The 27,112-nt window shown below is 41.7% G+C and overlaps 1 protein-coding gene across 16 annotated transcripts in view; it reads right to left on the reverse strand.

The window, feature by feature from the left end:
* The window catches only part of LOC110499999 (neuronal cell adhesion molecule), a 151,499-nt gene that overhangs the window by 8,768 nt on the left and 115,619 nt on the right, over positions 1 to 27,112 (reverse strand). For 4 of the 16 annotated variants that reach the window (XM_036959332.1, XM_036959311.1, XM_036959326.1 and 1 more), the window contains 22 exons: positions 26,776 to 26,832; positions 22,565 to 22,676; positions 22,184 to 22,368; positions 21,487 to 21,618; positions 21,069 to 21,212; positions 20,841 to 20,952; positions 19,679 to 19,845; positions 18,699 to 18,846; positions 18,334 to 18,458; positions 17,854 to 17,883; positions 16,692 to 16,793; positions 16,005 to 16,202; positions 15,281 to 15,351; positions 12,744 to 12,969; positions 12,003 to 12,118; positions 11,446 to 11,650; positions 11,110 to 11,232; positions 7,774 to 7,950; positions 7,251 to 7,289; positions 6,319 to 6,384; positions 5,505 to 5,633; positions 2,723 to 2,887 (listed from right to left, as the gene is read on the reverse strand). In XM_036959332.1, coding sequence (XP_036815227.1) covers positions 2,723 to 2,887; positions 5,505 to 5,633; positions 6,319 to 6,384; positions 7,251 to 7,289; positions 7,774 to 7,950; positions 11,110 to 11,232; positions 11,446 to 11,650; positions 12,003 to 12,118; positions 12,744 to 12,969; positions 15,281 to 15,351; positions 16,005 to 16,202; positions 16,692 to 16,793; positions 17,854 to 17,883; positions 18,334 to 18,458; positions 18,699 to 18,846; positions 19,679 to 19,845; positions 20,841 to 20,952; positions 21,069 to 21,212; positions 21,487 to 21,618; positions 22,184 to 22,368; positions 22,565 to 22,676; positions 26,776 to 26,832 — 2,829 coding nt within the window. The remainder of the gene's footprint in view (positions 1 to 2,722; positions 2,888 to 5,504; positions 5,634 to 6,318; positions 6,385 to 7,250; positions 7,290 to 7,773; positions 7,951 to 11,109; positions 11,233 to 11,445; positions 11,651 to 12,002; positions 12,119 to 12,743; positions 12,970 to 15,280; positions 15,352 to 16,004; positions 16,203 to 16,691; positions 16,794 to 17,853; positions 17,884 to 18,333; positions 18,459 to 18,698; positions 18,847 to 19,678; positions 19,846 to 20,840; positions 20,953 to 21,068; positions 21,213 to 21,486; positions 21,619 to 22,183; positions 22,369 to 22,564; positions 22,677 to 26,775; positions 26,833 to 27,112) is intronic. The other 12 variants (XM_036959355.1, XM_036959350.1, XM_036959344.1 and 9 more) reach the window with 8 other exon arrangements.

Raw genomic sequence — 27,112 nt, forward strand, 5'->3', positions numbered from 1 at the left:
TGGACAATCCATGAATTCTTATTATTATCACACAGCCACTATTGTAATCACAGCTCCTAAAGTAAATATTGACCATCAAAACATAAGTACATGATAGTATAAATATAGGATTCCAAAGAACCCTTTGTGAGCAATACAATTTCTGAACATATTGTTTGGAAATTGTTACATAGTGTTACTGTAACAGACAGTAGTGATGTTATGTTGTTGTTTTTGGTGTTGTTGTTGATAGTAGTTATGATAGTGATGTGATGTTGTTGTTGTTGATAGTAGTTATGATAGTGATGTTATGTTGTTGTTTTTGTTGTTGTTTTTGTTAGTAGTTATGATAGTGATGTTATGTTGTTGTTTTTGTTGTTGTTGATAGTAGTTATGATAGTGATGTTATGTTGTTGTTTTTGTTGTTGTTGATAGTAGTTATGATAGTGATGTTATGTTGTTGTTTTTGTTAGTAGTTATGATAGTGATGTTATGTTGTTGTTTTTGTTGTTGTTGATAGTAGTTATGATAGTGATGTTATGTTATGTTGTTGTTGTTGTTGATAGTAGTTATGATAGTGATGTTATGTTGTTGTTTTTGTTGTTGTTTTTGTTAGTAGTTATGATAGTGATGTTATGTTGTTGTTGTTGTTGTTAGTAGTTATGATATTGATGTTATGTTGTTGTTGTTGTTAGTAGTTATGATAGTGATGTTATGTTGTTGTTTTTGTTAGTAGTTATGATAGTGATGTTATGTTGTTGTTTTTGTTGTTGTTGATAGTAGTTATGATAGTGATGTTATGTTGTTGTTTTTGTTAGTAGTTATGATAGTGATGTTATGTTGTTGTTTTTGTTGTTGTTGATAGTAGTTATGATAGTGATGTTATGTTGTTGTTTTTGTTAGTAGTTATGATAGTGATGTTATGTTGTTGTTTTTGTTGTTGTTTTTGTTAGTAGTTATGATAGTGATGTTATGTTGTTGTTTTTGTTAGTAGTTATGATAGTGATGTTATGTTGTTGTTGTTGTTAGTAGTTATGATAGTGATGTTATGTTGTTGTTGTTGTTAGTAGTTATGATAGTGATGTTATGTTGTTGTTGTTGTTAGTAGTTATGATAGTGATGTTATGTTGTTGTTGTTGTTAGTAGTTATGATAGTGATGTTATGTTGTTGTTTTTGTTAGTAGTTATGATAGTGATGTTATGTTGTTGTTGTTGTTAGTAGTTATGATAGTGATGTTATTGTTTTTGTTGTTGTTGTTGATAGTAGTTATGATAGTGATGTTATGTTGTTGTTTTTGTTGTTGTTGATAGTAGTTATGATAGTGATGTTATGTTGTTGTTGTTGATAGTAGTTATGATAGCGATGTTATGTTGTTGTTTTTGTTGTTGTTGTTGATAGTAGTTATGATAGTGATGTTATGTTGTTGTTTTTGTTGTTGTTTTTGTTAGTAGTTATGATAGTGATGTTATGTTGTTGTTTTTGTTGTTGTTGATAGTAGTTATGATAGTGATGTTATTGTTTTTGTTGTTGTTGTTGATAGTAGTTATGATAGTGATGTTATGTTGTTGTTGTTGTTGTTGATAGTAGTTATGATAGTGATGTTATGTTGTTGTTTTTGTTGTTGTTGTTGATAGTAGTTATGATAGTGATGTTATGTTGTTGTTTTTGTTGTTGTTGATAGTAGTTATGATAGTGATGTTATTGTTTTTGTTGTTGTTGTTGATAGTAGTTATGATAGTGATGTTATGTTGTTGTTTTTGTTGTTGTTGATAGTAGTTATGATAGTGATGTTATGTTGTTGTTGTTGATAGTAGTTATGATAGCGATGTTGTTGTTGTTTTTGTTGTTGTTGTTGTTAGTAGTTATGATAGTGATGTTATGTTGTTGTTTTTGTTGTTGTTGATAGTAGTTATGATAGTGATGTTATGTTGTTGTTTTTGTTGTTGTTGATAGTAGTTATGATAGTGATGTTATGTTGTTGTTTTTGTTGTTGTTGATAGTAGTTATGATAGTGATGTTATGTTTTTGTTGTTGTTGTTGATAGTAGTTATGATAGTGATGTTATGTTGTTGTTTTTGTTGTTGTTGTTGATAGTAGTTATGATAGTGATGTTATGTTAAACATCTCAGCTGTGGAAGTTAAAGAAGGCACATTAATACAGAGAGTGATTATGATGGCTAACAGCTCAACTCCGTCAGTAGGTGAGGCAAACAACGTTCTCAGGTTTTCTAGCACTCTTTCTTTCCTCTCAATCTCACACACACACACACACACACACACACACACACACACACACACACACACACACACACACACACACACACACACACACACACACACACACACACACACACACACACACACACACACACACACACACACACACAGACAAGTTAAGCACAGAAGGACAGTCAGGTGGATTATATCTCCGTCATTAAGTGAATGATATGATCTACAAGGAGATGGTCTTACAGGACGTCTCTCCAGGAAAACAACACACAGACAGGATGAAAACCACCCAGTCTATATCTCACCTGAACATTAGAATGACCACGACAACAGATATACTGTTAATAAACAAAATTGTTTACCTACTGAATAGGTGCCTAAGCAGTAGAGAATTACACAGCTAGCATACCAAACATGTTTCTCAATCTCTACATCAACACAGGGCAAGGCAAGGCAAGGCAAGGCGAGGCCGGGCGGCGCCGGTGACGACCAGCCAATCGCATGCTGCCTCACCTGGAACGGTCACCAAAAGCTCTTCTGATTGGTGGAGCACCGCTTGGTCGTCGTGACCCTTGGCAACCACGCGTACCCTATAGGACAAGCCCTCCTTTAAGCCCTTCAGCACATAGGCCTGAGATCCATTTACATACTCTTTCTGCCAATCCTCTTCACCGAGAGCTGCAGGAAGAAAGGCGCTTTGAAAGATGTTTGTCTGTCCGGTGCACATTTTAGGACATCCATCATAGTCAGAATGTACGGTACGCATATTAGGACTACCGTACTTAGTTAGACTAACATTGTTGATGTCCTAATATGTCCACCGTACACCTGACATTGTAACAACGTTGGGATGGGCTATGGAGTTTCATGAAGGGATGGTTTTATCTTGTGTCATGAACTGGCGTCTATCATATCAATATTAGATATCACTAATTGTGTATATGGGTCTTTCTATAAACTAGGGAACCAGTGAGTATTTCCTACACGGGGCAACTTGTCACAGATATTGATAAGCCATTGATAATAATCAGCTAATTTTTTTCATGTCATTACGTTAAGATATAATGGGGATCTTAGCTATATTCAATTAAATTCACGAGTTGATTTAAAACCTGTTAATCCTTTATCATGGTTGGTGTCTTTGCCAATTTGTTCAAAATCATGTGACATTACTTTTCTGGCCTTGCATTTATGGCAGTGTAAGTTTTCGTTAGATCATATATTAAGCATTAATCGGTTAAAATAGACATTGAACTTGAACTCTGTGAGAATCCTGGATCTAGCTGTCTGACAATTTGTTGTATAGAGATCTCAGAAATGCTGTGTAACTAGGTAACATTCAGTTTCTTCTTATGTTACGGTGTGAAAACAGTTTTCATGGGCACACAAATCCAAAATAATACATGCGATTGCAAAATCCAATGCTTCAACCAAAAGAGTCACCTTACCTGAATACTGAAAACCTACATCGATACTGTCGTTACCGTGGTTCTTCAGTAATTATGTATAATACTTGTTGGATGCACATTTGTTGTCCAACTGATTAGTTACGCCGTGGTATTTTCACACATCATTAGCTGATCCAGGAAGGAATTTTCTGACTGACAGTCAGGTGAAGAACAGCTGTTGTGAAAGTGACTGTGACACAACAACAGTGCTGGAAAAAAAGGAATGTCCAGAATATGTTGGTGTCTCATTGGTTACACCGGTGAAGACAGTGGTGCCTGGATCCAGGTTGGATCTAATAACCCGAGTGACTTGATGTTTATCTTCTGTTGTTGTCAGCTTGATTTACAGCAGGGTCTCGTTAGATTTACAGCAGGGTCTCGTTAGATTTACAGCAGGGTCTCGTTAGATTTAACAGAGAACGCATCCTAGTTAATGTGTTCATGTTTTCCTATGTTTTTGTGCTTCTGATTGGACACCTGAAGTCTGCTGTGCGCAATTGTGTAGGATAGACTATTGCGCAACACCCAACGCTCTCCTATGAATTATTCTGGATTTAATGACAACACATTACATAGCCTAGTGGGCTTATTGAGACTATGATTTGGTAATGAAATAACAGGACAAAACAACACTATTTTCCATGTTACTCCTGCAATTTTAAACAATTACAAGGGGCTGGAAGAAGCCTACTTGAACTTGAATTTGGAGCTCAAAAATGCAAGTATTGGAATAGGCCTACCTTGAAAATGTCCTCAATTGGGTGCTTGAAAAGTCCAAGTAATTATTGTAGCCAATGTATGTTGTTGTATAGCTGGAGTTAAGGGCAATTTGCATATATTCACTTTTACTCCTCTAAATACACATGTGGAACTGCATAAAAATATTTTTTATTTTGATCCCAATGTCCCACATTGTGCCCATTATTTATAGAAAGACCCACGTGCATAGTATGTTATTTCCTGGAACTCTACAAAGGAAGTATGATTATAATAAATCATTAGAGGATGTGTCTCAGTGAAGAATTGTGTTATTCAACTAAATCAGATTACTCTAATATGCTATTTCAGCCGGTACTTTTACTACATTATTGTCCCTATTACATTTATGGGGATGGTACAAACACATTTGAGGATTTGAATTCAGTGTTTCTAAATATTTATACTACAAACACAATTACTTTAGGTGTGTGTTTTTACCCTCGGTGTAGGTCAACAAAACAACTACAGACATGTTGAGAGTTTAATCAAAATGGGATATTAAAAATATCCTTTTAGACCCCGGATGGGCAAGTCCAGTCCTCGGGGGTCTGATTAGGGTCACCCTTTTTCCCCAGCCCCAGCGAACACACCTGACTCCAATAATCAACTAATCATGATATTCAGTTTAGTACGCAATCAGTTCAATCAGCTGTGTTTGGAAGGAATGGGGACAAAGTGTGACAGCACTCCGGCCCCCGAGGACTGGAGTCGCCCAACTCTGTTTAGACTGTTTCTGCTGCTTCTTCCTGTTTATTATTAGGTTTGTGTCGAGGCAGTTTGAAGGCAGGATAATCAAAGATTATTTTTTTAATCAGACTAGACAATTTATCCTATCTGTGCTAGACATACAGTACAGTTCAAAAGTTTGACACAACCTACTCATTCAAGGGTTTTTCTTTACAATGTAGAAAATAGCAAAAATAAAGAAAAAAAACCCTTGAATGAGTAGGATGTGTCCACACTTTAGACTGATACTGTAACTGCCCATGTTTGCATAAACCCGTATTAGCAAATCACTGAGTAGGAGTCTCTTGTGCCTATATGTTTAAGTATAACGGATGTACAGTGGATAAAGTAGTTTGTCTTACTGTTGTCGTTCTTAATGATATATTCTACATAAACATGTTTTTCCGCTCCCCAGTACTCCCAACTGATAAGCATTCCGTCCTCTCCCACGGAGGAGCTAACGTTCCCGAATGCCGGAGCCGCTGGATGCACTGAGCACAACGAGAGAAGAAGACAACCATAAAGCTCACACCATGTAGGTCAAAGGTCAATTGGAAAAATACAGTTCTAATCAAACTGTTCCTGCTGAAAATACTCTTAAAATACTACGTAAAAATATATCAACCTGAGTCTGACTTTAAGTCTGTGTACTCACACTCAACTTACTTATATACTGACAAAGCCCATAGCTAACTCTGCAACAGTTTATACCAGTGGTTCCCAACCAGGGGTACGAGGATCCCTGTGGGTACTTGGCCTATCAACGGGGGGTACTTGAGACGACCAAAGAGACCATAGGCTTACTGGTAAAATACACGAGGGGGTACTTGAGGGGTACTCCGGGGCAAAGCAAAATTCAGTTGGTGATACAACAACTAAAAAAGGTTGGGAAACACTGGTTTATACCATACAAATAACACATACTTTGCTTGTAGGCATAGATTATATTGAACATCTGTCTGTATCATAGAATCTATAGGTCTAAATCAAAGCAAGATACACGTTGATTTTCCATTCCACTTTCAGTTAGTCCTACTTCTATTACATCTACAGTTACTCCTCTCCTACAAGTACCTTACAAACAGATTCAGACAATAAAGCCTGAACATTTGTAATACATTTAGGAAATCACTAAGACTGTAAGATGTGCATGGACATTGACTAGAGCGGCTGTACCCTTGTGGAATGGGTGGCGTGGAGGAGACCCTGCTATGGGAGGTGAGGTTTGGGTTCGGGTGTTCCCTGGAACAACACGGAGAAGAATAAGAAATACCCAACACTCAACAGACACGGCAGCTTCAACCACAGGCAAAGGTAAGATAGTGAGCTGGCTACAAACAGGTCCGTTACCACGCATGCAGTGGAGGTCAGCATGTCTGAGGGGGGGGGGGATCAGTCGGAGCAGGGTTCAAACACGCACAATGTCATGCATGGGACGACACAGCACCAGCCAGACATAGAAATACAGACATAGATCAGCAGTCACAGAGACGCCATCACGCCGTTAGCAAGTAAGATGCAACACGGAAGAGTTTTGAGTGTGCTATATGGTTAATGGTGTTACAGCAGCCAAATAAGCACCACATCATATAATTATGTCTGTACAGATGTAGGATTTTAATTTGATCACTCTATTGTTGCTGAGGATTTCCCTGCGCCAATAGGAAATGCAGATGAGCTTTGGGATTTACAGAAATTCACTGAAAAAATGCACAAAATTATGGACGAAACGTTCAAATTCGTTTGCTGCAGGATTATGTTTGTACATGTTTTATTGTAACACTTGCTGTGACAATATAGGTCAAATTAAGATTCTACATCTGTATGTAGCTATCTTCAATGTTTCAGATTGGAATTCAGGTCCTGCTGAGTCGAGGGGTCAAGGGGATTGGTGGGAGCAGGAGGAGAGTCTTCCAAAGGGGAACACAGGCTTAGACGGGTCTTTGAAGCCAAGGCAGTATGCGTAAAGCATCTCAGAGTACAGTATGAGTGCTGATCTATTCATTAAAACTGATTCTAGGTCAGTACTCTTATTCTGAGATGCTTTGTAAATATGGGCCCGGATCTGTTTGTATGAGGAGCATGCAGACTCTGAGAGCTACAGGTACCTCCTCCAACCTCGTCTACTGAAGGCTGATACATTAGGACTTTGAGGGAAAAGAGGGGACACAAAAGTTGATATCAAAGTCAATATGGCTCCTGCAGTCCCTTTCACTAAATGAACCAGTGAGTAAGCAGGAACATGCTGTAATACAAAACTAACTGGACCAGCTAATGTCAAAGTACTGGGAAACACACTCACAGTTAGTGTTCTTACAACAATTACAACACTGAGGTTATATCATGCTTTGGCACAAAGCTGTACACTGTCTGACACACTGAAGACGATTCAACAGTAGATCCACAAGGACAACAGACTGACATCATGAACATAAAACAGAGAAGCATACGAGTATAAGACACACAATACACCATCTAGATGTTTGGTGTTGACTTGAACCATTCAACCTGGTACATGTGTGGAATGGTATGTAACCATATCAATTTACAGGGTACGTCCTCCACCGTCTTTGACTACAGTCAAAGTTTGTTTTCCACTTGTGACCTTCAGTAGAGTACTTTCACACTTACCTTCGTCCATAATAGTGATGGCTTCCTCTGTAATGACGGGCCCTGCTCCCTGGCCTGTTTTGGCATTGAAATAAAACTTGTAGCGTGTGCTGTACTTGAGGTTGGGGAGCGTGACGGAGGTCTTGTTGGCCGGCAGGGCCAGCTCTTCAATCGGACCCAGCTCGTTGGAGTTGTTGACTGAAGAGGTGGAGGAGGAGGTAAGGTAGAGGTGGAGGAGGGGTGAGGTGGAGCAGGAGGTAAGGTAGAGGTGGAGGAGGGGAGAGGTGGAGGAGGAGGTAAGGTAGAGGTGGAGGAGGGGAGAGGTGGAGGAGAGGTGAGGTGGAGGAGGAGGTAAGGTAGAGGTGGAGGAGGGGAGAGGTGGAGGAGGAGGTAAGGTAGAGGTGGAGGAGGGGAGAGGTGGAGGAGGAGGTAAGGTAGAGGTGGAGGAGGGGAGGGGAGAGGTGGAGGAGGAGGTAAGGTAGAGGTGGAGGAGGGGAGAGGTGGAGGATTGGAGAGGTGGAGGATTGGATAGGTGGAGGAGGAGGTAAGGTAGAGGTGGAGGAGGGGATAAGGTAGATGTGGAGAGCTGTTTGTAGATGTTTCTGGTTTGGTCAATACAACATCCTGTACATACATGCCTACTGTAATAACGCCTACTGTAATAACTCTTCCCATGATAACTCCTCCTGTAGTAACTACTCCTGTAATAACTCTTCCCATGATAAATCCTCCTGTAGTAACTACTCCTGTAGTAACTCCTACTGTAATAACTCATCCCGTAGTAACTCCTCCTGTAGTAACTCCTCATGTAGTAACTCCTCCTGTAATAACTCCACCCGTAGTAACTCATCCTGTAGTAACTCCTTATCTAGTAACTCATCATCTAGTAACTCATCATGTAGTAACTCCTCCTGTAGTAATTCCTCCTGTAATAACTCCTCCTGTAGTAACTCCTCCTGTAGTAACTCATCCTGTAGTAAATCCTCCTGTAGTAACTCCTCCTGTAGTAACTCCTCCTGTAGTAACTCCTCATGTAGTAACTCCTCATGTAGTAACTCCTCCTGTAGTAACTCCTCCTGTAGTAACTCATCATCTCGTAACTCATCATGTAGTAACTCCTCATGTAGTAACTCATCATGTAGTAACTCCTCATGTAGTAACTCATCCTGTAGTAACTCCTCATGTAGTAACTCCTCATGTAGTAACTCATCATGTAGTAACTCCTCCTGTAGTAAATCCTCCTGTAGTAACTCCTCCTGTAGTATCTCCTCCTGTAGTAACTCCTCATGTAGTAACTCCTCCTGTAGTAACTCCTCCTGTAGTAACTCATTATCTCGTAACTAATCATGTAGTAACTCATCATGTAGTAACTCCTCATGTAGTAACTCATCATGTAGTAACTCCTCATGTAGTAACTCCTACTGTAATAACTCATCCCATAGTAACTCCTCCTGTAGTAACTCCTCCTGTAGTAACTCCTCATGTAGTACCTCCTCCTATAGTAACTCCTCCTGTAATAACTCCTCCTGTAGTAACTCCACCCGTAGTAACTCCACTCGTAGTAACTCCACCCGTAGTAACTCCTCCTGTAGTAACTCCTCCTGTAGTAACTCCTCCTGTAGTAACTCCTCATGTAGTAACTCCTCCTGTAGTAACTCCTCCTGTAGTAACTCCTCCTGTAGTAACTCCACCCGTAGTAACTCATCCTGTAGTAACTCCTCATCTAGTAACTCATCATCTAGTAACTCATCATGTAGTAACTCCTCCTGTAATAACTCCTCCTGTAGTAACTCCTCCTGTAGTAACTCCTCCTGTAGTAACTCCTCCTGTAGTAACTCCTCATCTAGTAACTCATCATCTAGTAACTCATCATGTAGTAACTCCTCCTGTAGTAACTCCTCCTGTAGTAACTCCTCCTGTAATAACTCCTCCTGTAGTAACTCCTCCTGTAGTAACTCATCCTGTAGTAAATCCTCCTGTAGTAACTCCTCCTGTAGTAACTCCTCCTGTAGTAACTGCTCATGTAGTAACTCCTCCTGTAGTAACTCCTCCTGTAGTAACTCATCATCTCGTAACTCATCATGTAGTAACTCATCATGTAGTAACTCCTCATGTAGTAACTCCTCATGTAGTAACTCATCCTGTAGTAACTCATCCTGTAGTAACTCATCATGTAGTAACTGCTCATGTAGTAACTCCTCCTGTAGTAACTCCTCCTGTAGTAACTCATCATCTCGTAACTCATCATGTAGTAACTCATCATGTAGTAACTCCTCATGTAGTAACTCCTCATGTAGTAACTCCTCATGTAGTAACTCATCCTGTAGTAACTCATCATGTAGTAACTCATCCTGTAGTAACTCATCCTGTAGTAACTCCTCCCATAGTAACTCATCATCTAGTAACTCATCATGTAGTAACTCATGATGTAGTAACTCCTCATGTAGTAACTCATGACATAGTAACTCCTCATGTAGTAACTCATCATGTAGTATCTCATGATGTAGTAACTCATGATGTAGTAACTCATCCTGTAGTAACTACTCCTGTAGTAACTCCTCCTGTAGTAACTCATCATGTAGTAACTCATCCTGTAGTAACTCATCCTGTAGTAACTCATGATGTAGTAACTCCTCATGTAGTAACTCATGATGTAGTAACTCCTCATGTAGTAACTCATCATGTAGTAACTCATCATGTAGTAACTCCTCCTGTAGTAACTCATCATGTAGTAACTCCTCATGTAGTAACTCATCCTGTAGTAACTCATGATGTAGTAACTCCTCATGTAGTAACTCATGATGTAGTAACTCCTCATGTAGTAACTCATCATGTAGTAACTCATGATGTAGTAACTCATGATGTAGTAACTCCTCATGTAGTAACTCATCCTGTAGTAACTCCTCCTGTAGTAACGCATCATGTAGTAACTCATCCTGTAGTAACTCATCCTGTAGTAACTCATGATGTAGTAACTCCTCATGTAGTAACTCATGATGTAGTAACTCCTCATGTAGTAACTCATGATGTAGTAACTCCTCATGTAGTAACTCATGATGTAGTAACTCCTCATGTAGTAACTCATCCTGTAGTAACTCCTCCTGTAGTAACTCCTCCTGTAGTAACTCATCCTGTAGTAACTCATCCTGTAGTAACTCATCATGTAGTAACTCATCATGTAGTAACTCATCCTGTACACTAGACAACACTACAGACAGCAAATAAGTTTTGGAATCATCAAGAAAGGCTCTCAAATCTCTCAAATCTCAAATTTCTGACAGAACCTCTAGCTCTAAAGATCTACTATCTTATCCCTTATGCAACCTGTCCTTAACATAGGTAGGTGTGAAGGCTCACCTTGCTGGTATTTGAGGATGTAGCCGGTGAGGTGTCCGTTGCGGTCGTTGGGAGGACCCCATTCCAGAGTCAAATTGTTCAGGTTAGAGTTGGTGATCCTCAGGAAAGATGGCGGCCCAGGAACTGCATGATAGACACAAAAGGGATATTCACACAAATCAATCTTCATCTGTATTTTTTTGTAATGTAAGTTGAGTTGAGCACAAAAGCTTCCTTGAATCAGTACACTAACTATGAATGCCGGCCCACCAACACGGAGCGTTGAGTTGAATGAGAATGTCTGTTCTAGTTTCTATATTTTATGACGTAGAATTAATGAATGTTGGCTCCTCCTACCTCCTTCGGGGGTCTCAAACTGCAGGTTGGAGCTGGCGGGGCCCTCCCCCTTGCCATTGTAAACCCTGATGTTGAACAGGTAGAGGCTGTAAGGCTGCAGGCCTGGGAGCATGCCATGACTCTTGTTCCCACTGAAGGACAGAAACTGCTGCTCCACACGGTGGGGGTTGTGTTTGTGGAGGCTCCTCTCACGCCAGTAAGACACCTGGTAGAGACACAGATACAGAGGAATTAGACGGGTGTGTGTGTGTTGGAGGAGGGGGGTTGTGGAGGCTCCGCTAACGACAGTAATCGACCTGGTAAAGACACAGATACAGAGAAGTTAGATGGATGTGTGTGTGTTGGGGAGGGGGGGGGGGGGGGGGGTTGTGGAGGTTCCGCTAACGACAGTAGCTCACCTGAGATATACAAATATAGAGCTATGAAATTGGTGTGTGTGTGTGTGTCATGGTAGGGGGTAAGCGGCATGTGTGCGTGCATGTGTCTGTCTGTGTGTCTGTTTCTATGCGTCTACTGTTTGATCCTCTCATCTTTGAAGACAGCGTTGTGTACAGTACCTTGTATCCCTTGAGGTGTCCCCGTACTGTCTTCGGTGGGACAGGCTCCCAGTGCACCTCAGCCAGGGTGCTGTTCAACACTAGGACCTGGACACTGTCTGGAGCCTGCACCGGCACTGTGGGAAACCCAATCAGAAGGAACACAATTACAACAGAAACCAGTCACACTAAGGGACAGAACAACACCACTTCATTTGAGACAATTACAACTTCTGCTGTAGTTGAAATCAAATCCATTTTTATTTGCCACATACACATGGTTAGCAGATGTTATTGCGAGTGTAGTGAAATGCTTGTAAGGACTAGAAGCGAGGCAGCACTCTCTGTCGCCGCCATTTTGTTCCCTAACTTCCAAGAACAGATCAAACGAAGAAGAGATAGAACATGTAACAACTCTGTATCTGTCACGTCATGCAACACAACAGTCAGTTTTCAGGACACACATTCATACCTGACACCTTAGAAGCACTTCAATGGAGATTCTCCATTAGGGGCAGCAGATAGCCTAGTGGTTAAGAGTGTTGGGACAGTAACCGAAAGGTCGCTGGTTTGAATGGCTGAGCTGACTAGGTGAACAATCTGCCGATGTGCCATTGAGCAAGGCACCAAACCCTAATCGCTCTGGATAAGAGTGCCTGATAAATAAATATTAATGTTTAAAAACAATAAGCATGCTTTACAGTCCAGGAAACCGGCCCATCGTGAATCCTTAAAGAAACAAAATGGAGGTGCGTGACTCACAGTCCTCTCCGGAGTGTCCAGTGACCACAGCTGGATCAGGGCCAATCCCGTTGTTGTTAATGGCTTGAACCTTGACCTCGTATGGTGTGAAGGTGGGAGTCCCAGAGACCATGAACTTGGAGACGTTGGCCACGGTCACTGACGTCCAGTTCTTGTCCACATCCTTCTGTCTCCACATCACCTTGTACTGCAGGCCTGGACCGTTAGCCTGGAGGCCTGACAGTGGCTACGAGAGACAGTGAATCACATTGTTATTACTGTGACTAACAGTACTGCATTAATGAACAGCTGACAGGCACCATTCGCAGTACTGCATTAATGAATAGCTGACAGGCACCATTCACAGTACTGCATTAATGAACAGCTGACAAGGAAATTCACAGTACCGCATTAATGAACAGCTGACAGGCACCATTCACAGTACTGCATTAATGAATAGCTGACAGGCACCATTCGCAGTACTGCATTAATGAATAGCTGACCAGCACCATTCACAGTACTGCATTAATGAATAGCTGACAGGCACCAATCACAGTACTGCATTAATGAACAGCTGACAGGCACCATTCACAGTACTGCATTCATGAACAGCTGACAGGCACCATTCACAGTACTGCATTAATGAACAGCTGACCAGCACCATTCGCAGTACTGCATTAATGAATAGCTGACAGGCACCAATCACAGTACTGCATTCATGAACAGCTGACAGGCACCAATCACAGTACTGCATTAATGAACAGCTGACAGGCACCATTCACAGTACTGCATTAATGAACAGCTGACAGGCACCATTCACAGTACTGCATTAATGAACAGCTGACAGGCACCATTCACAGTACTGCATTAATGAACAGCTGACAGGCACCAATCACAGTACTGCATTAATGAACAGCTGACAGGCACCATTCACAGTACTGCATTAATGAACAGCTGACAGGCACCATTCACAGTACTGCATTAATGAACAGCTGACAGGCACCATTCACAGTACTGCATTCATGAACAGCTGACAGGCACCATTCACAGTACTGCATTAATGAACAGCTGACCAGCACCATTCACAGTACTGCATTAATGAACAGCTGACAGGCACCATTCACAGTACTGCATTAATGAACAGCTGACAGGCACCAATCACAGTACTGCATTAATGAACAGCTGACAGGCACCAATCACAGTACTGCATCAATGAACAGCTGACAGGCACCAATCACAGTACTGCATTAATGAACAGCTGACAGGCACCAATCACCTTACTACATTAATGAACAGCTGACAGGCACCATTCACAGTACTGCATTAATGAACAGCTGACAGGCACCATTCACAGTACTGCATTAATGAACAGCTGACAGGCGCCAATCACAGTACTGCATTAATGAACAGCTGACAGGCACCATTCACAGTACTGCATTAATGAACAGCTGACAGGCACCAATCACATTACTACATTAATGAACAGCTGACAGGCGCCAATCACAGTACTGCATTAATGAACAGCTGACAGGCACCATTCACAGTACTGCATTAATGAACAGCTGACAGGCACCAATCACAGTACTGCATCAATGAACAGCTGACAGGCACCAATCACAGTACTGCATTAATGAACAGCTGACAGGCACCATTCACAGTACTGCATTAATGAACAGCTGACAGGCACCATTCACAGTACTGCATTAATGAACAGCTGACAGGCACCAATCACAGTACTGCATCAACGAACAGCTGACAGGCACCAATCACAGTACTGCATTAATGAACAGCTGACAGGCACCATTCACAGTACTGCATTAATGAACAGCTGACAGGCACCAATCACAGTACTGCATTAATGAACAGCTGACAGCCACCAATCACAGTACTGCATTAATGAACAGCTGACAGGCACCAATCACTTTACTACATTAATGAACAGCTGACAGGCACCATTCACAGTACTGCATTAATGAACAGCTGACAGGCACCATTCACAGTACTGCATTAATGAACAGCTGACAGGCGCCAATCACAGTACTGCATTAATGAACAGCTGACAGGCACCATTCACAGTACTGCATTAATGAACAGCTGACAGGCACCAATCACATTACTACATTAATGAACAGCTGACAGGCGCCAATCACAGTACTGCATTAATGAACAGCTGACAGGCACCATTCACAGTACTGCATTAATGAACAGCTGACAGGCACCAATCACAGTACTGCATCAATGAACAGCTGACAGGCACCAATCACAGTACTGCATTAATGAACAGCTGACAGGCACCATTCACAGTACTGCATTAATGAACAGCTGACAGGCACCATTCACAGTACTGCATTAATGAACAGCTGACAGGCACCAATCACAGTACTGCATCAACGAACAGCTGACAGGCACCAATCACAGTACTGCATTAATGAACAGCTGACAGGCACCATTCACAGTACTGCATTAATGAACAGCTGACAGGCACCAATCACAGTACTGCATTAATGAACAGCTGACACCAACTTCCTTACAAATAAAATGCTACAGCTGTAGCTTACCTTCCACAATATCATAAGATTGTCACGTTCAGTTCCAAAACCTTTAACTCCGCTGGGGTTCTCATCTGGAGCTGAAGCAGGTGAAGAAATGTTAAATTACACAGAATGCCAAATCAACAGCATGTACAAATCAACAGTATGTCCAAATCAACAGAATGCACAAATCAACAGAATGTCCAAATCAACAGAATGCACAAATCAACAGAATGTCCAAATCAACAGTATGCACAAATCAACAGAATGCACAAATCAACAGTATGCACAAATCAACAGTATGCACAAATCAACAGAATGCACAAATCAACAGTATGCACAAATCAACAGAATGCACAAATCAACAGTATGCACAAATCAACAGTATGCACAAATCAACAGAATGCACAAATCAACAGTATGTCCAAATCAACAGAATGCACAAATCAACAGTATGCTCAAATCAACGGAATGCACACATCAACAGTATGCACAAATCAACAATATGCACAAATCAACAGTATGCACAAATCAACAGAATGCACAAATCAACAGTATGCACAAATCAACAGAATGCACAAATCAACAGTATGCACAAATCAACAGTATGCACAAATCAACAGTATGCACAAATCAACAGAATGCACAAATCAACAGCATACACAAACAACAGAATGCCAAATCAACAGAATGCCAAATCAACGGTGCCAAATCAACCCCATTATTAACAAGTCAATTCTAGAATCTGTACCTGCAGGATTGGTCTTGTACATGTGGGAGGGGTTGGAGGGATCGGAGAGACCCACAGCGTTCAGGGCCAGGACTCTGAAGGAGTAGTGAACGTAAGGGGACAGTTCGAGGTGGGCCGTGGTCTTGCTGCCCGGGACATGCGTCAGGTTGTGCCAGTGGCCATGATCGTGGAGAGAGTCTGTGTACTGGATCACAAATTCTGAGGGGGAAAGAAGTGGAAAAATTGTGAATGATTGCAGGGAATGTATTATCTAACTTCAGTCTTGGTATAGTTGACACAAGCCTAATCTCTCTGAGCTCCCTGATATACTGTATACCTAACATTACCCTGGAAGATCCTGACACTATCAGAAACCCATCAAATTCACCATTAAATACATATGATATGGGTAGTGCTGAACAAACATAATTAGCAAGTACTCTGAGTAGTGCTAACATCATTAAAAACAGTGAGATTGACTAAACCTAATAGCACTGTGGCCGTAGTCTCAAGATAATAATGATACAGCCATTAGATAGTGTTCTGGGAATAGCAGTCTGTCATTAGCACTACACACACACACACACACACACACACACACACACACACACACACACACACACACACACACACACACACACACACACACACACACACACACACACACACACACACACACACAGAGAGAGAGGTACAGCAGGTGCGTACTGTGAATAGGGCTTTTGTGTTCGTCTCCAGGTATCCAGGTGAGCTGGACACTCCTGGGTTTCATGTCGGTCAACTCCAGGTCAGTAGGAGGGTCTGGTTGTTCTGGAGAACACAGGACATTTAGCTCAGTGTAATAGACAGCTACTTTACAGTGACTCCCAGCACGACAACATTATTTGTTCATGCCATGCCACGTATGGAACCACAGACTGATAAAAAAAATAAGTATGGAACACAGCAAGAGAAGACCCTTTTTATTGCCACAAGAAAAGCTTTAGACATATGAGCTGGATGGAAATGAAACCCTTCACCCCACTCTGCAGCAGGGACAGCGACACCAAGCAGTGTGACAAACATATCTGTGGATTACAGAGATACTTCAGCATTCAGGCAATGAAGCCCTTTATCTACTGTACTTCTCCAGAGTCGGATGAACTCGTAGATACCATTTTTTTATGCCTTTGTGTGCAGTTTGAAGGAAGTTTGCGAATGTAGTGTTTGCGCAATTGCTAACAAGCGTTAGCACATTGACTGGAAATCTATGGTAACTGCTAGCATGCTAGTAGATACCATAGTCTTCCAGTCTTTGCACTAATGCTAGTTAGCATTGGCTCGCAAAAGTATCTCTGACTTCCTTCATACTGGACACAGAGACATACAAATGGTATCCATGAGTTCATCTGACTCTGGGGAAGTAGAAAAATGGCATTATTGCCCAAATCCCCAAGTATCCCTTTAAAGGCACTAGTAATTACTCCACACTCACAGACTCCGTTTTAATGAGCTGTATTGCTGATGTATTCTTTTAACAACACATGCTAAACAAAATAACAAAAGCAGATTTAGGGATTTTTTTTAACTCGTCAAACTGCTTTTAAAATAAAGAATGAATGATATAAGAAAATGGTGAAATCAAAAAGCCCTTTAAAAACAGTGGTTAAATTAAAACAACTGTCTGTTGCTCCGTCCGTCCGTCCGTCCGTCCGTCCGGATGCTGGTGATGTCACACACAAACACTGTGAACGATCACATCTGCGAGCAGCGCAGCATGCTTGACTATGCAGACACATAATCAACACACACACGAATACGAACACGAACACACACACAAGCTCATGAGACTGGGAGCAGAGATGAGCATTTGTGTTTACTGCAGGTTTACCATAGATGACAGCTGGAGTAGGAGCTGCCTCTGCCAGGTAGGAGAACAGGTGGGAGTGAGGTAGGGGTTAAGTAGTTAGTGATTAGAGACAACAACAGGACACCCTCTCTCTTACTTGCCGTTATTTCACATAATAGAAGCGAATATAGTATAATAGAATAGAGTAACAAAATGTTTCCCAACAAAACTAACAGAAACAACATTGTTACTGTCGTGTGATTTGAGGGATCATGAGCACGTTTCTGGTATGTAAGTTTACGAGAGAGAGTTACAGATGTAGGACCTTAATTTGATCAGCCTCGTGATTTACATAAATTCACTGAAAACCTGTCCTAACACACAGTTATATTAACAGTATTCCACTTCTCATGTAGCCTAATTTTGACCAGCTAATAGGCTAACCACCGATCAAGCAACATCACAGATTAAACGTTCAAATCGTCAATACAGGTCAAATTAAGATCCCACATCTGTACATACCGACGACAGTGAGCTCAGCACTGGCAGAGTCATGGTCCAGAGTAGTATTCATTATGCAGGTGTAAGTTCCCGCGTCGTTCTCTGTCACATCTGTTATGGTCAAGCTGTCAGAGTCCACCAGAAATCTGGGAAGACAAAGACAAAATGGTCCGATCCTTAAGAGGTTTAACAGGGTCCTCTTGTGTAAGTGTATAACCCTTTCATTTGTGTTGAATTGTGTGTTTATGTATGCACTCAGGAAGCCCTGATGGACTAATGAATAAACTAAATTGAACTAAACATGAGTAGAATATACAAAAGCAGGACGTACCACTGCGGATATAATGGACCGTGCTCTATGTTGAAACATGAGTACCAGCACGTACCTCTCGTCATCGGGCAGCTCTCCGTTGTCTTTCAGCCAGATCATGATGGGGATGAGGGTGGGATCGTGTTTTACTTTACACTCAAACACCACGTTCATGTTTCTCTGGGCCACCTTGTATTTCGGCTGCTTCAGGATACGAGTTGGCTCTGGGGTGGGGGGGGGGGGGGGGGGTTACATCAGAAACAACACAATGCAATATCCGGCTCCGTTGTTTACCTCAGTGAGACTAATCTAAGTGGTGTTCAGGGCCATCCGTTTTCCCTGGTTAGATCATATGGTGAGGAAAAAGTATGGACCCTATGTTTCCTATATGGTAAACCTTCAGAAAAACACATCCAGTAGAGATAGAGAGAGAGAGAGAGAGAGAGAGAGAGAGAGAGAGCTAGAGAGAGAGAGAGGTAGAGAGGTAGAGAGAGAGAGAGAGAGGGAGAGAGAGAGAGAGAGAGAGAGAGAGAACACTGCCCACAAAATGAGGTGGAAACTGAACTGCACTTCCTAACCTCCTGTCCAATGTATGACCATATTAGAGACACATATTTCCCTCAGATTACACAGATCCACAAAGATTTCGAAAACAATCCCGATTTTGATAAACTCCCATATCTACTGGGTGAAATACCAGTGTGCCATCACAACAGCAAGATTTGTGACCTGTTGCCACAAGAAAAGGGCAACCAATGAAGAACAAACACCATTGTAAATACAACCCATATTTATGCTTATTTATTTTCCCCTTTGTACATTAACCATTTGTACATCGTTACAACACTGTATATGTATAATATGACATTTGTAATGTCTTTATTCTTTTGAAACTTCTGTATGTTAAATGTTTACTGTTCATTTTTATTGTTTATTTCACTTTGTATATTACTAACCACACTTGCTTTGGCAATGTTAACCCATGTTTCCCATGCCAATAAAGCCCCTTGAATTGAATTGAATTGAATTGAGAGAGAGAATAGTGTGGTATCTCACCTTTCACCTCCAGATAGACGTGGTTCTCAGCGATGCCCAGAGTGTTCCTGGCCACACAGATATACTTCCCACTGTTGAAGGCCTGGGCCACATATATCTCCAGAGTCCCGTTTTCATGCAGCAAGTAGGGGTCCCCTTCCAGGGTGCTGGACTGGCTGTCCTTAAACCTGACAGGGAATAGTGGAACCATAGGTTCTGAACTTTTAACCTGGGATTGGGGTCAGATTTTTTAACACACACATACCATGCAGTTCTGTTGCACATACTAAAACGTTTGTTTCCGAAAGTTAATACCCTGTTTCTTAACAATGCTACAGCACTGTGTTACAGCACTGTGGAACAGCACTGTGTTAAAGCACTGTGTTAAAGCACTGTGGAACAGCACTATGTTACAGCACTGTGTTACAGCACTGTGTTGCAGCACTGTGTTGCAGCACTGTGTTGCAGCACTGTGTTACAGCACTGTGTTGCAGCACTGTGTTGCAGCACTGTGTTGCAGCACTGTGTTGCAGCACTGTGTTACAGCACTGTGTTACAGCACTATGTTACAGCACTGTGTTACAGCAATGTGTTGCAGCACTGTGTTGCAGCACTGTGTTGCAGCACTGTGTTGAAGCACTGTGTTACAGCACTGTGTTACAGCACTGTGTTACAGCACTGTGTTACAGCACTGTGCTACAGCACTGTGTTACAGCACTGTGTTACAGCACTGTGGAACAGCACTGTGGAACAGCACTGTGTGTTACAGCACTGTGTGTTACAGCACTGTGTGTTACAGCACTGTGTGTTACAGCACTGTGTTACAGCACTGTGTTACAGCACTGTGGAACAGCACTGTGGAACAGCACTGTGTTAAAGCACTGTGGAACAGCACTGTGTGTTACAGCACTGTGGAACAGCACTGTGTTGCAGCACTGTGTTACAGCACTGTGTTACAGCACTGTGTTACAGCACTGTTTTACAGCACTGTGTTGCAGCACTGTGTTGCAGCACTGTGTTACAGCACTGTGTTGCAGCACTGTGTTGCAGCACTGTGTTGCAGCACTGTGTTACAGCACTGTGTTACACACCCATTGCTGCCAATACTGTGGCGCGACCTATCTTTTTAGTACCCATAACTGCATGTAGAGTATACCAAAAAGTTCAAAGGTCATGAACTTACCATGTGATTTTGGGGATGGGCGAGCCGAAGGAGGAACAGTCCAGCAAGGCGTGGTTGTTTCGGATCACCTGGTAGACCTGGTTAGCTGGAGTCAATACTCTGGGTGTTTCAGCTATAAACAGACACAACGTGTTTGCAAGTTCAATGCACTTCAGTGACAGAAAAGCTGAGTTTCAAGCTTTAACTTCAAACTTCCGAGTTCTAAGTTTGAGTGAGGAGTTGACTCACAGAGAACGTTGACGAAGGCATTGGACAGCAGATATCCATATTCATTGGATGCGTTGCACTGGTAGACTGCACTGGATCCAGTTTGGACTTCCTCGAAGATGATGGTGTCGCCTTCCACCTTCCTATTGGAGTCCTCAGGTGAATCTAGCGAGGCATCAAAACACGTGTCAAAAGTTTCACCATAAACATAGAAAATGTTTAAATTGAACATTGTCTGTGTGTCTAAACCTCACAATGGCAGATGCAATGACTTAATCCCAAATAGACTGTGGTGTCTGTGCACTGTATGAACACTAAGAGACAGACAGACAGACAGACAGACAGACAGACAGACAGACAGACAGACAGACAGACAGACAGACAGACAGACAGGCACTCAATCAATCAATCAATCAATCAATCAATACCGCGTACTCACTCTCTATGGGGATGCCATTCATGGCCCAGTTGATGGTGGGTTTGGGAGTACCACTGGCCCTACAGATCAATTGACCCTTCTCTCTAGGGGCCAGCACCAGGTTCCTGGGGGTAGTGATCCAGTACGGTGCCGCTGGGAGGGGAGGACCACATGAACACAAGGCAAGCAGACGGTTGGTTAAAGGTAGAATATAGAAGTTCAGTTGATGTTCACCTCACATGAATGGTGGCTGTATGGTTGGATCATTTTTTTGCTGTAGAATTTGCATTAAAATACAAGGTAAAAACAACGGAAAACTAAAAAGGAAGGTGACGGGAGAGAAAAATGGTCAGAAAGGTTACAGACACGAAACTGAAAGGCAGGAAAGCGGTTAATGACAGAACCCTCTGTTCCGGATACCACCAATTAATAATCAATAAGGGAGATTCAAAGAGAGGATAAAAGCCATGGAGGCAATCGGACGTTCCTGACCTCTTTCAGCCCCGCTCCTCACAGTTTTTTGTGGTGTTATTGAATGAGTAGGACAGTGACAGTGTTGTGGTGTTATTGAATGGGTAGGACAGTGACAGGCAGACAGGAAAGGCAGGAGGAGTCCACATCAGAAGGGCGGGTGCAGAATCCGGAGCCAAGCAGACCCTGCTATAGGCTACATGTGTGCTAGAGTTATCGGAACTAACTGCTAGGTCACATGACATACCTTTGACGGTGACACGGATGGTGTGGTGTATGGAGGCCAAGCGGTTGTGGGCAGTGCAGCGGTACTCGCCAGCGTCGGCATCGGACACGTTCACGATACGCAGTATCTTCTGGAAGGTCACGATAGAGGTGCGCTTGTCAGGGAACTCCCCACTCAGCTTACTCCACGAGACCTCTGGAGTGGGACTGGATAGGGAATAGGGAGAGAAGAGGGAGAGAGAGAGAGAGAGAATAGTGTGAAGACATACGTTTCCAGTGAACTTATTTAGGTCACTATATGATCTATAAGCACACATACATAATGGTAAAAATGAAGTAATAACAGAGGTATACCGTACACAACACATAATACAGGTACAAGACATTGGCACTAAGTACTTACAGTCCCTCAGTGATGCACTCCAACTCCAGGACCTGTCCTCTCAGCACCATCTTGGAGCTGCTGGAGCCAGAAGGGATGAGGAAAGTGGGTTTCCTCTCCTCCACGGAGCCGTCTGCAGTCATAACAACATGGAGGGGTCAGAGACACAGCTAGTCACAGCAAGACTACCTACGGCTGTTCTGTCCATTTTATTCCATGTTTTTTTTTTTTACCAAGGTCAGTGCTGTACCACTGTGAAGGTACAGGTCAGTGCTGTACCACTGTGAAGGTACAGGTCAGGTTGTACCACTGTGAAGGTACAGGTCAGGTTGTACCACTGTGAAGGTCCAGGTCAGTGCTGTACCACTGTGAAGGTATAGGTCAGGCTGTACCACTGTGAAGGTATAGGTCAGGTTGTACCACTGTGAAGGTACAGGTCAGTGCTGTACTACTGTGAAGGTACAGGGCTGTGCTGTACCACTGTGAAGGTACAGGTCAGGTTGTACCAATGTGAAGGTACAGGTCAGGTTGTACCACTGTGAAGGTACAGGTCAGTGCTGTACCACTGTGAAGGTACAGGTCAGTGCTGTACCACTGTGAAGGTACAGGTCAGGTTGTATCACTGTGAAGGTACAGGTCAGTGCTGTACCACTGTGAAGGTACAGGTCAGGTTGTACCACTGTGAAGGTACAGGTCAGTGCTGTACTACTGTGAAGGTACAGGTCAGTGCTGTACCACTGTGAAAGTACAGGTCAGTGCTGTACCACTGTGAAGGTACAGGTCAGTGCTGTACCACTGTGAAGGTACAAGTCAGGGCTCACATACTCAAACACAGCAGTTGACTTTTTTAAAAGGTGATTTGTGTTTGAGTTGACATCAGCAGCGTTTATAGTGAAGAGTAAGGGAAATTGCCTTTAAAAGTCTAGCGCAATGTACAGGTCGTAAATGTGTTGGAATGAATCCCTGCCTTCATCTCTTACTGTGAAGGGGTTCTTCGGTCGAGCGGTAGGACAGTACTAAGAGGTGGTGGATATCTACAATCTTGTTTTCCTGTACAGTTATATCAGATACTAAACTACTTTCCAGTTCAAGGTGAGGATAAGGATAACCGTCTCAAAATAATCCCATTTGGATATGATACTATGATATTAAGAGTTCAACAAATGGTGCTTGTGATGATGGCAATGATCATACAGAAAGAGAGATACATCGTTTCTGTCAGATCAGCCTGTCTGTAGCCTCATCTGTTGTACGGCTGACTGCGTGCCTGCGTGACATGTAGCTTCAGGGTACTCGACAGACAGACGCATAGGAAGTAATGCTTTTGCAAACAATGAGAAAGGAACTGATAGGAAATGAAAGATGTCAGAGAGCGGGGAGAGGTTTTAAGTGGATTGGGAGGAAAGAATTGGGTTGGCTGGGTGAAGAGAATAGATTAACAGACTGGAGTGGTAGTGGTTGGAACATTCACAGTTTGCAAGGCTGTCAATCTGCTTTGCTCTAATGAAATATATGACTATAAAAGAGAGAAAGCTTTCCAAAGGTAGGCTACTGAATATAATACAGACAGACCTACTGAATGTAATACAGACAGACCTACTGCATGTAATACAGACAGACCTACTGAATGTAATACAGACAGACCTACTGCATGTAATACAGACAGACCTACTGAATGTAATACAGACAGACCTACTGCATGTAATACAGACAGACCTACTGAATGTAATACAGACAGACCTACTGAATGTAATACAGACAGACCTACTGAATATAATACAGACAGACCTACTGAATGTAATACAGACAGACCTACTGAATGTAACACAGACAGACCTACTGAATGTAATACAGACAGACCCACTGAATGTAATACAGACAGACCTACTGAATGTAATACAGACAGACCTACTGCATGTAATACAGACAGACCTACTGAATGTAATACAGACAGACCTACTGAATGTAATACAGACAGACCTACTGAATGTAATACAGACAGACCTACTGAATGTAATACAGACAGACCTACTGCATGTAATACAGACAGACCTACTGAATATAATACAGACAGACCTACTGAATGTAATACAGACAGACCTACTGAATGTAATACAGACAGACCCACTGAATGTAATACAGACAGACCTACTGAATGTAATACAGACCTACTGAATGTAATACAGACCTACTGAATGTAATACAGACAGACCTACTGCATGTAATACAGACAGACCTACTGCATGTAATACAGCCAGACCTACTGCATGTAACACAGACAGACCTACTGAATGTAATACAGACAGACCTACTGAATATAATACAGACAGACCTACTGAATGTAATACAGACAGACCTACTGAATGTAATACAGACAGACCTACTGAATGTAATACAGACAGACCTACTGAATGTAATACAGACAGACCTACTGAATGTAATACAGACCTACTGAATGTAATACAGACAGACCCACTGAATGTAATACAGACAGACCTACTGAATGTAATACAGACCTACTGAATGTAATACAGACCTACTGAATGTAATACAGACAGACCTACTGCATGTAATACAGACAGACCTACTGCATGTAATACAGCCAGACCTACTGCATGTAACACAGACAGACCTACTGAATGTAATACAGACAGACCTACTGAATATAATACAGACAGACCTACTGAATGTAATACAGACAGACCTACTGAATGTAATACAGACAGACCTACTGAATGTAATACAGACAGACCTACTGAATGTAATACAGACAGACCTACTGAATGTAATACAGACCTACTGAATGTAATACAGACATACCTACTGCATGTAATACAGACAGACCTACTGCATGTAATACAGACAGACCTACTGAATGTAATACAGACAGACCCACTGAATGTAATACAGACAGACCTACTGAATGTAATACAGACAGACCTACTGAATGTAATATAGACAGGCCTACTGAATGTAATACAGACAGGCCTACTGAATGTAATACAGACCTACTGAATGTAATACAGACCTACTGAATGTAATACAGACCTACTGAATGTAATACAGACCTACTGAATGGAATACAGACCTAATGAATGTAATACAGACCTACTGAATGTAATACAGACAGACCTACTGAATGTAATACAGACCTACTGAATGTAATACAGACCTACTGAATGTAATACAGACAGACCTACTGAATGTAATACAGACAGACCTAATTAATGTAATACAGACCTAATGAATGTAATACAGACCTACTGAATGTAATACAGACCTACTGAATGTAATACAGACCTAATGAATGTAATACAGACCTACTGAATGTAATACAGACAGACCTACTGAATGTAATACAGACCGACCTAATTAATGTAATACAGACCTAATGAATGTAATACAGACCGACTGAATGTAATACAGACCTACTGAATGTAATACAGACCTAATGAATGTAATACAGACCTAATGAATGTAATATAGACCTACTGAATGTAATACAGACCTAATGAATGTAATACAGACCTACTGAATGTAATACAGACAGACCGACTGAATGTAATACAGACAGACCTAATTAATGTAATACAGACCTACTGAATGTAATACAGACCTACTGAATGTAATACAGACCTAATGAATGTAATACAGACCTACTGAATGTAATACAGACAGACCTACTGAATGTAATACAGACAGACCTACCGAATGTAATACAGACCTACTGAATGTAATACAGACCTACTGAATGTAATACAGACAGACCTACTGAATGTAATACAGACAGACCTAATTAATGTAATACAGACCTAATGAATGTAATACAGACCTACTGAATGTAATACAGACCTACTGAATGCAATACAGACCTACTGAATGTAATAGATGTAATTTGTCCATTTGAATTTACAAAATATGAGCAAGGCAAAGGAGGAACCATCATGCAATGGTTCATTTTAGTCATTTGAAATTGTGTTAATAAATAGTTGCTGTAGAAAAGACAGTCTTTCACAAAAAATGTATTAATTGGTCAAGTTATGGTGGGAAGTCGGGTTAGTTTAAGGTTTAGGGGGTTAATGCTAGTGCTTGATTTCTAGTATTGGTTTACTACTAAAGACGAGGACAATCACAAGGGTAAGGTTAAGGTTTAGAGGTCGATGTTAGTGGTTGGTTTCTATTGGTTGACGAACTATGGGAGGGTAGAGCCACTAGGGGTTGCCAAAACTCACCACTAAAAAAATCAGTTTCATTGAATAAAGCAGCAACAGTCTCATTGACTGCATCCACTGTAACACAACAGAAAATAATCAAACATGCCACATGTTAAAGTCAATAAAGTGATTGGACAAATAAACATGAATGGTTGAATACTGAAATCAAACTGTGTGAACGGAAGAAAATGCTGAATGATGATCATATATATACTCTAGATAAAGAATAGATGGTAAAATCGTGTTTGTCAATCTGTATCGTCTAGACGATCAGTCAGTGGTAACTGGACTATATGAGAAAGCCTATTGTTGTTGAGAGAGGCTTTTCATGATCACTACTAGACTACTACTACTG

Source organism: Oncorhynchus mykiss, chromosome 2 (genome assembly GCF_013265735.2).
Source record: "Oncorhynchus mykiss isolate Arlee chromosome 2, USDA_OmykA_1.1, whole genome shotgun sequence".
NCBI lineage: Eukaryota > Metazoa > Chordata > Actinopteri > Salmoniformes > Salmonidae > Oncorhynchus > Oncorhynchus mykiss.